This window comes from Falco naumanni, chromosome 4 (genome assembly GCF_017639655.2).
Source record: "Falco naumanni isolate bFalNau1 chromosome 4, bFalNau1.pat, whole genome shotgun sequence".
Taxonomy (NCBI): domain Eukaryota; kingdom Metazoa; phylum Chordata; class Aves; order Falconiformes; family Falconidae; genus Falco; species Falco naumanni.
The window spans coordinates 68,301,261-68,317,040 of record NC_054057.1 but is presented as its reverse complement, the minus strand read 5'-3'; the positions used below and the strand labels follow the sequence as shown (position 1 = coordinate 68,317,040).

Below are 15,780 nucleotides of genomic sequence, written 5' to 3'. Positions count from 1 at the left end.
GGGGGGGGGGGGGAAATATCCAGGTATTCCTTCTCTCTGTCCCATTTTTGGAGTTCTGATGCTGGCAGGGAGGAACTAGGGGAGTTACGGTGTCAAGCGTGTCATACGCGGAGTGAAGACACATGTCTGGGCAGCACCTCCTGATGGAGGGTGTGCCATGGGCAAGGAGATTAATCACCGAAAACTGGCAGGGAAAAGCTTTAAGGTGCAGCAGGGAAGGTGAAGGTTCAACGAAGGAACTGCAAGGGGCTGGGAGGAGAGACCCGGAACGGAGAGCAGCCGTAACTACAAGGGAGCATTGCAGGGTTCAGGATCATCCTGCTCTGCAAGGAAAGGGAAAAGGCTGGAAGGATCAACCTGCTCTGCAAGGGAAGGGAAAAGGCTGAGGTTTGAGGTGCTGACCCAGTTGAAGCCTGACCCAATGGGCAAGGCTTGGGGACACCTGCCTGTCCCCACGCTGTCTCCTGGCTTTCTCAAACCAAATCCTGAGCACCCAGCTGCCCAGACAGGGAGCCCTGTGCTCCATTTCCCTCTGAGCAAGGACCAGAGCCAGCAGCGAGGCTGTCCGGAGCACACCAGCTGCCATCTGCCGGCTATGCTGGCAGGTCCCTGGGGCTGCCCCAGGAGAAGGGCCTGGAGGGGGGAAAAAGGGGAAAAAAAAGAAAAAGAAAAAGAAAAAAAGTGGCAGAAAAGCTTGTTAAGCAGCTTTTCTTAAGGCTTTCCAAACAGCTGAGGTTTTGTTTACAAAGAGCATCCAAAGGTAAAGCAGCAGCTGACGGAGCGAGGGCTGGACCGGTGGGATTTTGGACAGCACGGAGAACCTACGTGGCTACACAGCTGCTTTCAGTGGGCACAGAGATGGGGTGGGGGGTGCCCCAAGTGCAGCCCCTGTGAGGGGAGAGCTGGCACTGGTTGCACCTGCAGCTGCAGCAAAGCTGGAACACGAGCCCCAGTGCAGCACTGCTGCCTCAGCAGAGAGAAATCCAAAGCCTGGCCCCAAGATTACCCCAGACTGTTTCCTTGCAGCTGCCTTTTCTTCCCTGGAGAGATCCAGAGCTTTCCTGCCTGATACAGCACCCCCACACACAGGGGGAGGCAGCTCCAAAGGTGACCAACCCCTACGTTCCACATCTCCTTGTTCAGCAGAAGCGCCAGCACAGAGGATTTATCCAATTCTGCATGTCTCACGTAGGAGGATCCTCACCTCTCCCTTCTCCCTGCAAAACTTCTGGGAAGCGCTCGCCAGAGGTGTGTGTTCCTCTGTAAGAGGGGCAGAGATGGGGGAAATGCTCCAGGTATTTCCTGAAGCTCAGTGAAGGCAGCCGGTCCTGGGGTCCTGGCACGTGCCCGCAGAGCCAGCGGTGCCAAGGCCAGACCCACTGCCCCGCCAGGTGGGAGATGGAGGAGCCCCTCGGAGCCGCAGGGCCTGGAGATGGTTCCACACCCAGAGGAGGCAGGAGGATGAGGAGGGCTGGCACGGGCACAGGACTGTCCCCACACACACACCCTGGCTGTGCCTCGTGCCAGCATGGTGCTCAGCAGCCACACACTGTCCAGGTGAGAGAAGAGGCAGCCATCCAAGATGCTGAACTGGGAAGAGTTTCCATGGCAACCCAGCCAGGGAGACCCCCACACACACACATCGGAGCTGGGGCTGAAGGAGCAGGGAGAGCAGTGCCTGCGGAAGGCACAGGGTGCGCAGCGATGGGCGCACAGCGATGGGTGCGGCAGGGCACAGCAGGGCAGCCGTGCGCTGGGCCATTCTTGCACACCCCGGGCAGGGAAGCTGCGAGCACCGCTGGGGGGCTGGCAGGCAGGGCCACCGGCAGCAGCAACAGCTTTTCCACCCAAAACACAGTCTAGGTTGTGACGGGAAGGGAGTCCTTGTATTTCTGGCGGATCCCAAAGGTTTATGACAGTGCTTATAAACCCCAGACTGGAATAGCCTGCTTGGGGGCAGTACTGACAGCAAATCTGAAACATCACCCCATGTCCTTTAACCCTGGGCAAGATGTAAATTCCTAATCTGGGAATTTAAGGCATCTTTCTACATCCCAGCTAGCACAGCAACCTCTTTTTTTACTCGGCCACTCCCCAAAACTGATGATCTGAAGCGAGAACATCTAATCAGCGCTACAGAAAGTGCTTATTTCCGGCACGTGTCTTACCCTCACACAGAAGGCTGCTCAAAGAAAGACAAAGGGTGTATTAAAAGGAATTTTGAATAAAGCTTCGAGACAAGAGCCTTGATCAAACCCCACACGTCACACGCAGAAGTCGCACAGAGAAAAACCCCCACCAGGCTGATGCAAAGAGGCTTCAGACAGCAGGTTAAGGAGTGTCTGCGAGAGGGATGGGAACAACCCACACTCAAAGGCAGGATCAGCCCCCCCAGGAAGGCAGGAGCAGCCTGTCCAAGACAGGGTGTCTTTTTAATTCACAGCTAACAGGCCCGCTCCACAAATTAGCATGCACAAAGCTGTAGAAGCGTTTGGTATTCAGAAAGCATCAGCCTGATACAAACCCATTCGCTGCTGCTGCAGCAGCTGCCACCAGTGACAGTGAGCTGCGCTGCCAGGCAGGCTGTGAAGTGCTTTTTCCTTCCTGGAGGGCACCCACGAGGACGAAGCGAGGAACACATTCAGGCATCTCCAAAACCCCGTGGCCAGGTGGACCTGCATCTCCCTAGGTTGAGCCAGCGCTGCCTGGCCAGGAGGCACCCAGAGGCCCTGCTGCCCATGGCTGCAGGAGTTTCCCTGTGGGGAACATCAGCTTTCTTCCACGAGACCTCACCCGAGTCAGGCAAATGCACCGCAGGGATGTGTGGCCTCAGGAAAGGAGCTAGGCTCAGGCTGCATGCAGGGACTGAGGGACGGCAACACCCACAAGCAGCTCAATCCTTACTCATCTCTTGAAATAAAACAGGTTTTATCCCCAAGCTGTTTGCCCACACAAACACTGCTCCCTGCCCCCAAGATCCCAAACTCCCCTGGGTGTTGGAGGAAGTCAAACATCCAGGCACTTGTTGCAATAAATAATTTATTTGGGCACTGACCACAGAAACTATATTCGTAAGCCAGAGAACAGAAATAACAGATTGTCAGTCTCAAGTCATAGAAAGCTCTGAACATTGAAGGCACTTGAGGATCAAACCTGACACAGAACAGAGCTGGCCAAACTCTGCCCGGAGCTGCTCTGGGATATTAAATCCTGTCTCCACAGGGAACCACAACTGTTTCTTGGGAGAGCTCAACCCCCTCCAGCCTAACCAAGCTCCTGTTCCACGCACGCGTGGTGCAAATCTACATAGGGAGGCCCAGCAGCCTACAGAGCAGAGCAGACCCAAATACAAACTGCGCTGGTTTCTCTTGGATGGCACAAGAAACGAGGCAATCCTCCTCCTGGGGCTCTTCTGTGCCAGCAACCGGCCTTGAACCAACTCATCATCTCAGAAAAGAGTCCCCAGCAGCCCTGGTCACCAAACCGTGACTCCGCTATCCGTAGGGACAGCAGCCCAGGGCTGGAGTCTGAGCCAAGGCAGACGGCTGTCTCCGAGTCTCACGTAAATGTAGAAAGCAGAATTAGCCCAAGAAAACCCCAGGACCAGCCACACAATACAACCCCACCAAAGCGTTCCAGGAATTTTTCCTCTCAGAGATCTCTGGGCTGTGGCACTGATAGGGGCTGAGCTCATTTTGTCAACAGTATTTTTAGACCCTGGCTCAGGGGAGAATCTGTTGATATAAACAAGTGCGATGGCGAGCACCAGCCCGAGAAAGAGAAAGAGCAATGACTGAATGAAGGAGGAAGAGAGAGAAAGGATCTTTATTTCCCTTCATGTCACCAAGAATCCAGGTCTGGACTCTCATTTGCTGGAGGAAGGAAACATGCTCTCGAAAGGTGTTCTTCCAGGAGTCTGATCCAGCTGCCAGGAATGGCCCAAGCCAGCAGGGTTGTGAAGGAAGAAAAAAATAACAGAGGCAGTTTATCGAAGTGTCCCTTCTCCCCTCACCCACCTTCCCCAGAAGCGTCCAGATTAACACACGTTAGATCCCGGTATTCCCAAAGTGGCAGCAACGTCAGGGCGGTTTGAGCCAAGCAAATCAGTCCAAGGGCTGTTCTTTCTCTTCCTTAGCACGCCGGTTGTTCCGCCGCTCCATCCTCTTCTGCAGTTTCTTCTTCAGCTGCAGCTGCTTTTTCCTCTGCAGTGTCTGCTGGAGCTTCTCGCGGCATTGCTTGTTTTTCTTCTTGATCTTTGCTAGCTCTGCTTTCCTTTTCGCTTCCAGATCTGGATCCTGCAACGGCAAATGTCAGGACACGCGACATGCCCAGGGACAGCGCCACCCCCTTTGCCCTTCCAAGCCCCTTTGCCTTCCTACTCAGTCACAGGCTAGAAAAGTCAGAGGCTGCTCCAATGCACTTTTTAATACCTTTTAGTCACCCTTTCAGATAAAATTTCACCACCCTGAAGGGGAGTGAGCAGACACACCACAGCAGTGAGGGAGAAACTGCCCTTCTTCTTCCACACCGACAGCATTACACCAGCTACCGATCAAAATAGTTCATATAGCAGCAGCTCTCACCTTTCCTTCAAGGATCATTTGTTTCCGCTTATTTATTTCTTTCCTCTCATCAAAATCCATTCCTTCCAGTTCCTGTCAAAGGAAAAATACAGCAGAGCAATTGGTAACCAAGCACCGTGTGTGACACATAGAAGAGACAGCTCTGGAGGGTCGGAGGAACCTCCCAGCACACACATTTTCGGTAGCTTGCAGGCCTTCCCCCGAAAGTACCCACCTCAACACTCAGCAGCATAAAAATGCTGTGAAAACGTGCAATAATAGAGCAAACTTAGGGAAAGTAACTAAGCCAACTCTCCATACACACATATCCAAGTGCTTCCAGCAGAAAGAGGAACACAAATTCTTACTTATATGCTCAAGAGCAAATCTGCATGTCCAGAGCCGCATGTTAGACTGCGACAAATCTCCTGCTTACACGCAGCTGCGCAGGATCTCCAGTGCTCTCAGCAAAGGCGCTTCACGCTTGCACACTTACGATTTCACATTCCCTCCTGGTGACGTTCACTTGGGTGAGGATGTCAAGCACAAACTGCTCCTCCACAGAGTACTCCTGCAGCTTCAGTTCTAAATCAGGGCGAGACATTTGCAGACCATGGTTGCTTACAAAATCAAGGGGTGAGTTCTCAACTAGTAAAAAACCTACTATCTTTCCACTGATAATCAGTGGAATTGTTGTCATATGCTATGATCGCTCCGATTTCTTCAGCCTACAACAAAGGATTAAATCCTCCCCGGTGTCTACAACTGCCCATACCACAAGAGGTTGCATTTATTAGGTCTACTTCCTAAAAAAAATAGGAAGCCTGAACCTATGCAAGGCAACCTGTTATTTTTGTCCCCATCCGCACAGGCAATACCAAAGGCAGTAAGGAAGAAGCTGGCTGCTTCCATAAAAAGGTTAGAGAAAGCTCATCAGGCGGTTTCTCCTCACTTGAAATAGCAGGAGGAGAAAGATGTTGATGCCTGGCACACTCAGGAGCAGAATCAAAGTTGATGGAGGTTCAAGTGCTCCTGCTCTGCTCCAAGCCTTAGCCACACAGGGAAGAGAAACATTTATGCCGATAATCTCGAGCATAACATTCTGCACTGATGAAATCAGTGCTGCCAGTAGCACAAGCACCAAGGAGCATCTACGATCCCCCATTTTAGCGGCACTTACTGATTTCTTCCTCAATAGCATGGACGAGGTGGATGTCATACTGCGTCACCAGTGTAATAGCTATTCCTTTGCGACCTGGATGATGAAAAAAACAGCGATACATGAATCTTGACAAGCAGAGCGAGAGGAAGCCTAACCCATGCCAAATTCCATCCGTCCCCATGAGTCAGCCTAGCACAGTATAGGGTCAGGGTACTCAGAGGGGTCTTTAATTGCTCTGAAAATTCAGGTAACCATTGGCACAGATCAGACACAAGTCAGCGTGAGCCATCGGCCCAATCTGAAGGCGGGATGCTGAGCCAGAGATCCCAGTATATCTGGCGCTGACTGGGAAAGCTGCACTGCAGCTGCCTCACACCCACTCAGGGCTCAGCCCCAACACTGGGATCCCAGTTTTAGCCAGCAAAAAAAATCGGATTCCCCTGCTCACCTGCACGGGCTGTCCGGCCAACCCGGTGAATGTAGATTTTCGGCAGGCCAGGAGTGTTGTGATTGATGACGACTTGTACTGCAGGAATGTCCAAACCTCTGGAATGCAGGGAAAAGGAACAGCAGCTGAGAAAGGCTGATTTAATAGAGGCAGTTTAAATTCTTGTCCTCTACTTTCTCCGAGAGCCCCATATGTTAACGAATACCATCCTTACTGGCTCAGGCTGGTTCTAGGACAAACTCCCTCCTTGTGCAACTCCCCAACAGCCACAAAACACAACGCTGCCTTTCCCCCTGCAGGTCCCCCCTAGATCCGGGAAACACATTAAGCCACAGAGAAATGATTCTGCTTGAACAGCCCCCTTCCCTGCTGCAGCAAAACAAGCCAGGATCAGAGCTACCTCCCACACAAGCAGGCTCCGAAGCACAGCTCAGGGATGGTCTACAACAGGACTGAACAACGCTGTCCTACTCAAGCAGGGGGAATTTAAAGCTCACCCTCCTGCTAAATCCTAATCCTATCCCTAAATCCCACCCTAATCTCCACAGTGGTTCTGGTGTTTAGAAAGCAGGCTTAAGAGGTGTGGCAACAAAACCCACATTTTTCCCTTACCTGGCAGCAACATCAGTGGCAATGAGAATCTTGAAGATGCTGGACTTGAACTTTGCTAAAGCCGCAAATCGTTGCCGCTGTAAAGAGAAAAGGCTGTATGAGGGATGTGGCGATGTGGACAGATGCCTGGCTCAGGGATGCAGCTGGAAGCATCCATCTCCCAGATCTGCCCATCACTCACCTGTTTCATCATGGAATGCAGAGCTACAGAAGGAAAGCTGTATCTCCTGAGCATCATGTTCAAGACCTGGCAGTCCCTTGAAGGAAAAAAAAAGTAAATTACCAGAAACTAACAGGAAAATGTAAAGCTGATGGGTGAGGACAGAGCTGGGGTTTCTCGGGAAGCCCTCACACTACAATTCCCACAATGCAGTTAGTTACTAGAATGCTCTGACAGAAGTAGGGAACAGGACACCCGCTCACCCCAGAGAGAGCGACTGGATTCCCACTTGCACTCGGGGGAATGTCACCAGCTCCAGGGCTCAATCCCGGTCACCTGAACCACCGAAGGGAGGGAGCAGCACGGCGCTGTTGAGGAGACAGCGCCATTTCCCCCCTCACTTTTCCAGTATCCATCAGCAGGAGGAAAGGAAGATGCAGGGAGGTCAAGCATCTCAACCTTCTAGTGTGCTAGATTTTTAGGAGGCCCTTCATCCCCAGACCGCTCCAAGGAAAAGGTGTTTCTCTACCAAACTTCAGAACAGACTAAGGAAGCAAATACCATCCTAGACTAACACCCCATTCAGTCCAAATCGGATCTGAACTAGAAACATAAAGGCACGTGTACGTTAGGAGCAATCAGGAGGAACAATGTCACTCACTTGCAGGTTTTAGTAAATATAATAATAGACCAGTCTTCATGCTCATCCTGGAAAGTCTGGATTAAATGGACTAGGTACGCGTCCTTGACCGCTTCAGGTACAAGCAAGTAGCGCTGGTCCAACTCATCCACCGTCCGCACCCTGTCAGGAGGGGAAGGTGAAGCACCAGTTGGTGGTTGAACATAAGGGAGATGAAAGGCAGTAAGGAGACAAGGTAACAAAGTGGAAACGGGATTCTTCATCCACTCAGTAGAGTGGGTGGAGACTTACTCTGACACAGCCTCCCAGAAGAACGGTCTGTTCACAGCCAGGCTCTTCAGCTCGTTCAGCGTATCGGTCAGTGTGGCGCTGAACAGCAACGTTTGTCTGCGCGCTGGAACAGCCTCCAGAATCACCTCCAAGTCTGCCGTGAAGTCAGCACAGCCCTGCTCCAACAGCCGGTCAGCTTCATCCAAAACCTAGGCACAGTCAAAAATACTGAGCTCATCTGCATGCATACCTAAAAATCTTAAAAGTATTAAAATTTAAAAAAATAAAACCGTCTTACCAAGAACTTTAGCTTTTTAAGACTGAAAGTGTTGGAGCTGCGGAGGTGATCCGCCAGCCTGCCAGGTGTAGCGATGACAACGTGGGGTTTACGAGAGAGCTCCAGCGCCTGCGCCACCATGTCTGCAACGAGGACCACAGAGCCGAGGAACATTCGACACTGACCTTAAAATCATTTAGTCTGTAAAGCATCGCTCTCTTACTCCCACCAGCCTCCACTGCCTCAGGCACTGGGGAACAGCTCCTCAGCGTGAAGAAAACAAACCGTGTGGAAAGAGAACCTCCACGGGTGCCCTCCTCTGTCCCAGCCCTGCCATACGGGGGCTGGAGTGGGAGGCCGGAGGCTCCGAGCCCTGTGCAGCAGCACTCACCCAGGCCGCCCACCACCACGCAGTCCTTCAGGCCGAGGGGCTTCCCCAGGACGCGGAACTGCTCGGCGATCTGGTATGCCAGTTCCCTGCCGGGGAGGAGACAACTGCAGCAGGGCCGACGGCGGCGGCGGGGCCTCCCGGGGCCGGCTCAGCCGCTCAGCGCCCTCCCGGGGCTGCTCGGTACCTGGTGGGTGTCAGCACCAGGCAGAAGATGCCGTAGGGGTCCTCAGAGAGCACCTGCAGCACGGGCAGCACGAAGGCCGCCGTCTTCCCGCTGCCCGTCTTGGCGCAGCCCAGACAATCGCGACCTGCGGGGGAGAGAGGAGGCCGGGGCCCGTGAGCGGCCGCGGGGGGCGACGGCGGGCGGCGGCTGGCGCGGGGGGGCCCGGGCACTCACCCTGCAGCACGGCCGGGATGCAGGCGGCCTGCACGGGTGTGGGCCGGCTCAGCCCCACCTGCCGCGCCTGCTCCGCCAGCCACGGCGCAAGCCCCAGAGCCCGGAACGCCGCCATGGCCGCGCCGCACGCCGCTTCCTGCCGTACGTCACCAGGAGCGCCCGCCCCCTCATTGGCTACGCCCTGCCGCCCCACCCAGCCTGCCTTGCGCGGCACGCAGCTTCCGGCGCTCTGCTGACGTCTCTGGCTCCTTGCGTGTCTATTGGCTGGCGCGGGAGGTCGCCATGGAGACGGCGGCTCCCAGCAGCCGCCGCGATTCAGCTGATTCCGGAGACGTGTCTGGGGCGGGGAAATGGCGTCCGGGGCGGGCGCGGGCTCTGCTGGTCAGGGCGGCGATGCCGACGAGCTCTTCGACGTGAAGAATAGCTTCTACATCGGGGCCTATCAGGCCGCCATCAATGAGGCGCAGCGGGTCAAGGTAGGAGCGGTTCGGGGGTAGGCGGCCTCTCCCTGGGCCTCTCCCTGGGCCTCGCCGCCCCGGCGTCTCAAGGCCTGAGCTTGGGGCTCCCCGAGTGCCCTTCGATCCTGGCCGCCACGTCCCGGACTGTCTGGGGGGCCCCCCACCGCCCCGCTCCAGCAGGGGGACGCGGGAGTGGGGGGGAAGCTCCCGTGGGCCCTGAGAGGGTGGGGGCGGGGATCGTTTCACTGCAGGAGCCTCAGGTGTTGCTGCGGGGTTGGGTTCTGGCTGTACGGATCCCTGCGGGTGAGTCTTATTTTCTGTCATCCCTTCAGCCGTCCACTCCGGAGAAGGAAGTGGAGAGGGATGTGTTCTTATTTCGCGCCTACATCGCCCAGGTGAGTGCTGCGTCTGCAGCAGCACAGTCTGACTGCAGGGCTGATGTCGAGGGGGTTGTGAACGGGAGTCCTGTGAGTACAGCATTATACAGTTTGGTAATAATTCCCCCTTCAGCACTGGAACGTAATGCGTTCCCTGACCGTGCTGCGATTGTGATCGCAACTCACTGTATGTAGGGTCAGGGTGACCCAGTGAGACCCCTTTGAGAGGTGCTTTATTGTCTTTAAAATGGCACATGGGTAAATAGGCCTCTTTGGGGTTATGCAGTCTGGTCGCATTTTATAGAGTACAATGTGAGACATAAAGTAGAAATTTACTGTTCCTGATGGTGTTGTTCTCACTGTGGTTTTAGGAAGTAAGCGTGTATTTCTTGTGTCCTGAAAAATTAACTCACAGGGTTTTCTTCACTGTCTTTTACAGAGAAAATATGGTGTTGTCCTGGATGAAATTAAAGCCAATGCTAGTCCTGAGCTCCAGGCAGTGAAGATGTTTGCAGAATATCTTTCAAGTGAGAATCAAAGGTAAGTCTGATAATAAGTTCGAACTCAAGCCCTGGCCTACAGGAAATATGTCTCCATGTGGAAAGTTTCTTGTAGAATTGTGGTCTTTATTGTGGTTTTTTGTGGGTTTGCAGCGAATCTCAAAAAGGCAGAACTGATGGGGAGGAAGGATCTTTTTGTCTTGTGTGGTAATGAAACACTCCCAAATACTCACCCTTGCTCTTCACAGGGATGCAATTGTCGCTGATTTGGACAAGAAAATGGCAAAAAGCGTCGATATAGCCAATACTACTTTCTTGCTGATGGCTGCTTCCATCTATTTCCATGACAAAAATCCTGACGCGGCTCTGCGTACTCTGCATCAAGGGGAGAGCTTGGAATGGTAAGTGTCACTCAGCCTGACATGGCGGAGGTGTGTGCTAGCAAAGCCTCTCTCGTCTGGGGAGAGGTGCCCTAGAAACACCTGAGGTCTGGCTTATGTCTAAAACCCTTTAAAAACCATTGAGAAACTACTCTGAGGTTTGCTACCTTGGAGTAAATGATTTGGTGCCTGTCCTACGATGCCAAGTCTGTTGCTCCCTTGTGAAACCTAAGATCCTGCTTTATCGATTCACGTGTGTACAGAATCGCTGAGGTGAGCATTAATGTCCCTCAGTGCAGCGAGGGAGCGCTTGGGAGCTGGGAGCAAGTTTCCCCCTGCTGGGGCCTGCACTAGTGGTTCCCTGCAGCAGGGAGGTGGGTCCCTGGGCACTGGCCACTCTCTCTGCTAAGGAGCAGGCTCCCAGGCAAAAGCGCAGGGAGCAGTAAAGCCTGCAGTTGTGAAAATCACTTTGCTCTCGTTCCTTGCAGCATGGCCATGATGATACAGATTCTTCTGAAGCTTGACAGGCTCGATCTGGCTCGGTAGGTTTGTGTCGCTTTGCTTCTTGATGGTGTTTTTCTGGGGTGGGTCTTGATAAAGGAATTTTCATCCCCCAGCCTCCCTGGGCGATGCATTTCAACACCTGCAGTGGACAGAACAACTTGTGTGTAGGTGTGGGTGTGCTGCAAAATGTTTTAATTCAAGTGGCAGTAGCTGGGTACAGCTAAAGGAAGAGACGGACCTCTAGGTTTAATCTGACCTTTGATAGGATGTGATTTACTGTGTCCAGTGCTGGGCTCCCCAGTTCGAGAGAGACAGGGGACTGGTGGAGACGGGCCAGCAAAGGGCGATGAAGATGATGAGGGGCTGGAGCATCTCTCTGATGAGGAAGGGCTGAGGGAGCTGGGGCTGCTTGTCCTGGAGGAGGGAAGGCTGAGAGAGGATCGTATCAATGCATGCAAACACCTTAAGGGTGATGTCGAGAGGACGGGGCCAGGCTCTTCCCGGCGGTGCCCAGCGACAGGACAAGGGGCAACGGGCACAAACTGCAACATGGGAAGTTCCATCTGAATATGAGGAAAAATGTCTTTGCCATGAGGGTGGCAGAGTGCTGGGACAGGGCTCAGCCAGGCTGTGGGGTCTCCTCTGGAGACATCCAGCCCTGGAGCAGGTGCTGGGCTGGGGGGCTCCAGAGGCCCCTTCCCACCCTGGCCACGCTTGAGATGCCATGTGAATTTCTTTAACTTCCCATAGGGAAGTAAACGAGGGAGGTCTTTGACAGATCATTTCAGTAAAGTATTAGGAGGTGTTTGGGCCGTGTTGCCAGCTTGCTGTGGCTGTTGTGCTATAGTGATGAAAGAGCTGAGGGAAGAAACTACAACCTTTTGTGTCTCTCTTAAAGAAGTTGCCTTGTCTTTGTCGTGCAACTCCCGCTTTTGTTTCTGCAGCAAGGAACTTAAGAAAATGCAGGAGCAAGATGAGGATGCGACTCTGACTCAGCTGGCAACTGCCTGGGTGAACCTGGCCGTAGTGAGTATCTTAAATGGGGATCCCTAGGCGGCAACATCTGAGAAACACCACTCCGTGTCTTGTTGCTTGATTGCTTTTCTCCCATCACACTTTCAGAAAAGTATCCATGGTTTTTGTTGGGTTTGGGGTGGGGTTTTTTTTTCCTTCCTTCAAGAACACAGAAAATATTGGTAGCTGGCTTCACAAACTATTTGATTCTTTGGATTGTCAGTCTTTCACCTGTGCTCCTTAGCCTTCAGCTCACACAGGGAAGAGCTAAACCCCACTTAAATAATTCACAAAACCTTATAATACAAAATGGAAAGCTGCAGTGTTACTGGCATCCAGAGCTTGCAATTAAACTCCAAGAAAAAAACGTAATTCTCTGCTTAGACCAGACTTTCAGTCTTTTGCAAACATTCACAAGCATGTTTGCAAGTCAGAAACATACACTGTGTGGCAGTCCAGGTAATCAGGTGATTGAAAATAAGTAGTCTCCTAAAATTCAGTGAAGTCCAGGGTTATGCTTGCCAATAACCTGTTACACTGTTAAGAATTCTTTTTTAGCATTCATTTGGCTTTCTTATGAAATCTCTCGTACAATAGTGTGTGGCTAGATCTTCATTAAGAGCTGAGTTCGCACGAGGGATCCCATCTCTAATTGGTGGAAGCCACTGCATGTAGAACCTGGAACTTTTTGAAAAGCCAGGTGTCCATACCTGCATTTAATTATAAAAATCTCATTTTGTAATCCTTTATTACATCGGGTATCTGAAGTGGTTCTTTTGAAGTGTTTATTTCTTTTTGAATGGAAGCTTGAACCTTTTGATCATTTAAGTGGTTCTTAATATTTTTGAGTTTCTTTCATCTGTGGGCTGACGGTGATCTGGCATGGTACAGGAGATCACATGAATGCCGAGAGCTGTCAGCATTTGTTCTTACATGTTTCATACCTGTGCTTTATAACCTGGAAATGAACTTTGTGCTTAGTCCTGCAACCATGGCAAGAATGTACAGGCCTCTTAGCGACGCATAATGAAACTGTGGGTGTTTGTCTTCTCCCTTTGCAGGGTGGCGAGAAGTTGCAGGATGCCTATTACATCTTCCAAGAGATGGCAGACAAATGCTCCTCCACCCTCCTCCTACTTAACGGACAAGCAGCCTGCTACATGGCTATGGGCAAGTGGGACGATGCAGAGGGAGTGCTTCAGGAGGCCTTGGACAAGGTGCTTTCTGGTTTTGCCAGGCAGATTTGCTCTCGGGGGGGGTGTGGTGATAGGGTAAAACAGCAAAGACTTTCACTGATAAACTTCCTGAAAATACCAGTAATTTGATACGTATCGCTGGGGGTGGTCACTGTTAGCACCTGCCTTTTCTCCTAGTTGGCCTTTTCCAGTAGAGTGAGCTGTGGGTGTGGGCAGCACTGTCCTGGTTGTTACACTTCAGTCACGGTAGAGGTAGGTCAGCTACATCAGGTGATTGTTCTTGTTTTCAGGACAGTGGCCACCCTGAGACGCTGATCAACTTTGTTGTCCTGTCGCAGCACTTGGGCAAACCACCAGAGGTGAGGCTTGTGTAGTTGTGCTCAGCAAGCGGCAACAATTGACCCCTTCTGCTGCTGAGGACAGGTTGTGTGTTCCTGGTGCAGGTGGCAGCTTTGCTTGGGTTTTGCAGTTTTAAGTGTTCCCATCAGGATTGGCATTAACACAACAGAATAGTTCTGGGGTGCGGGGAGCTCATTTCTTCAATATTCAATAAAGAATTTCTGTAGATACAGGTGAAGACAAGGATATATACTCGAGAGGAAGGCCTGGGCGGAAAAAGGAATCTCTTGAGTTCTGTGTTCAGTTCTCACAGAGTCATTTCTTGAACCTGCTATTTAAGGTCTATTTTTTATGTGGAGGGTATGGACAAGTCTTACTGGTTTTAACTGGGGCTTCTACCATTCAGGACACTGAGAAAATCAGGTCTTTACTCACTGTAAACACACACATTGAAGTGTGGTGTTTTAAACTCTTGGCTTCTCAATAATTAATCTCAATATTTAAAGTTATCTATCTCATCTCATCAGGTTACGAATCGCTATTTGTCACAGCTGAAGGATGCGCATAAAAATCACCCATTCATAAAGGAGTATCAGGCAAAGGTACTAATTGCTTTCTAATATACACTTGAATTTATCATGCTTCATACCCGTGTCTGATGGGGGGAGCGGATTCTTTACCCCTACACGATTGCAGTTCTGAGGGGGTGGGTCCGCATTCTTTCTCCCTTACATCACTTACCAGCAAATTTCCTGCCCCTTGTGGGAGATGTTGGGAAACGAGAGCCAGGTAGTAAACAAAGGGGTCATGCACCAGCACCTGGTCACATCTTGAAAGGATAGCACTGAGATACGGGTTCTGAATCCGTCAGAAGTTTGTTACTATCAGACGTGATGCGTAAATAGAGGAAATGTCCTTCTGAAAGGGAGAACTGGGGGAGGGGGAAAGAAAGGTAGTAGCAAAGGGAAAATGGAACAAATTGCAAAAGATTGAGAACCGATACAGGCAATCTTGCTGCTTAGAATTCCTTTTTTTCCTTTGTGAGCTGTGCTAGTGGTGTTCTCTTCAGCTAACGCAGGTTTTATTCAATTACCAGTATAGTTCAAGATTTGTTCATTTTGTTTTTGTTCCTGATTTGAAGGAGAATGACTTTGACCGGCTAGCCATGCAGTATGCCCCCAGCGCGTGAGGAGAGGGGAACGAGGCTGCGGACCTGCTCTGTGGTACCTTGGGAATGGGGGTTGATGTGCAAAGCTTCCCTGGTAACATGGAAAAATGCCTTCTGGGAGTCAGTCTGGCTGAGGCAGGGTCTGGCAGTCCAGCAAGCCAGAGCTAAACCTGTATATAACACGTGGCTACTTGAGTTTGGGAGCTGAAAAGCCCGTGTTCCAGCTCGCCTGGGTCCTGAACTCTGTTTAAAATACAGTGCGAATCAATACACAACACTGTACCTTAAACATTCCTAATAAAGCCTTTTCTGGAGCTGTGTGCCCCTTAATTTCTGGAATTGGAGTAATCCCACTGTGGAACTGAGCCCACTCAGCTGTCCCGAGGGTACAGATGTGGGAAGGGTGGGAAGGTTTATTTTAAGCATCTGCATTCAGTACATGGATGAACCCTGAGTTACGGATCTTCTTCCAGCCGGAGCAATGGCTCCTCCTTTAACTTCAGCATCCTCTGGAAGTAGCACACGCAGCTGTAAGGGTTACTGCTGGTGAGAGGGAAAGCTTCCCCAAAATAAAAATAATCCGGTTGTAATAGGCTCAACCTTAATCTTAAATTGGTAAAGTGCAGTAGCTCGTGTCCTGGAGGCAGGAAAGTACATCCTGCAGTACGTGTGGCAGTGCACTCGTCACTGGTGGCTTCTGAAAGCCTGGTGGTGGTTGAACCTCATGTGTTGTGGACGGAACGTGATCAAATGCTATGAGATGATGCTTTTCTGTAGCCTTGGACTCTAGTGTCACAGACTGTGTGTCGAATGATCGTGTTGTATCAGATGCAAAGAGCAGCTGTCGGAGTGGAGCCCTGGGCTGGGACCTCTTCTAATATTGGAATTATCTTTTGAATTGTCATTTGGGTTTTGGGGAGGGGGG

General features: G+C 51.6%; 2 protein-coding genes across 2 annotated transcripts; one reads left to right on the top strand and one right to left on the bottom strand.

Annotated features, from left to right (window-relative positions):
* Positions 1 to 3,798: 3,798 nt before the first annotated feature.
* DDX49 (DEAD-box helicase 49) lies at positions 3,799 to 9,060 on the bottom strand. The gene is made up of 13 exons (XM_040589581.1): positions 8,920 to 9,060; positions 8,707 to 8,830; positions 8,523 to 8,608; positions 8,153 to 8,274; positions 7,876 to 8,063; positions 7,606 to 7,746; positions 6,966 to 7,041; positions 6,785 to 6,861; positions 6,173 to 6,270; positions 5,743 to 5,817; positions 5,059 to 5,147; positions 4,584 to 4,655; positions 3,799 to 4,295 (listed from the first exon to the last, which is right to left on the bottom strand). The coding sequence occupies exons 1-13, from the start codon at positions 9,032 to 9,034 to the stop codon at positions 4,104 to 4,106; spliced, it is 1,455 nt and encodes a 484-aa protein (XP_040445515.1). The 5' UTR covers positions 9,035 to 9,060; the 3' UTR covers positions 3,799 to 4,103.
* Positions 9,061 to 9,235: 175 nt separating this feature from the next.
* On the top strand, positions 9,236 to 15,169 carry COPE (COPI coat complex subunit epsilon). Its single transcript, XM_040589620.1, has 10 exons — positions 9,236 to 9,395; positions 9,710 to 9,772; positions 10,194 to 10,294; positions 10,503 to 10,655; positions 11,123 to 11,176; positions 12,083 to 12,164; positions 13,214 to 13,369; positions 13,639 to 13,707; positions 14,215 to 14,289; positions 14,829 to 15,169. Exons 1-10 carry the CDS (start codon positions 9,270 to 9,272, stop codon positions 14,874 to 14,876), a joined length of 927 nt encoding a protein of 308 aa, XP_040445554.1. The 5' UTR covers positions 9,236 to 9,269; the 3' UTR covers positions 14,877 to 15,169.
* Positions 15,170 to 15,780: the final 611 nt, after the last annotated feature.

Coding starts and splice junctions, on each gene's coding strand:
- DDX49 (XM_040589581.1), bottom strand. CDS start 9,034: ATGGCGGCGTTCCGGGCTCTGGGGCTTGCGCCGTGGCTGGCGGAGCAG. Junction 8,064..8,152: donor TTAAAAAGCTAAAGTTCTTG/GTAAGACGGTTT, acceptor GACTGTGCCTAG/GTTTTGGATGAAGCTGACCG. Junction 5,148..5,742: donor TGCTATTGAGGAAGAAATCA/GTAAGTGCCGCT, acceptor GCCCTGATTTAG/AACTGAAGCTGCAGGAGTAC.
- COPE (XM_040589620.1), top strand. CDS start 9,270: ATGGCGTCCGGGGCGGGCGCGGGCTCTGCTGGTCAGGGCGGCGATGCC. Junction 10,656..11,122: donor CAAGGGGAGAGCTTGGAATG/GTAAGTGTCACT, acceptor CGTTCCTTGCAG/CATGGCCATGATGATACAGA. Junction 13,370..13,638: donor TTCAGGAGGCCTTGGACAAG/GTGCTTTCTGGT, acceptor TCTTGTTTTCAG/GACAGTGGCCACCCTGAGAC.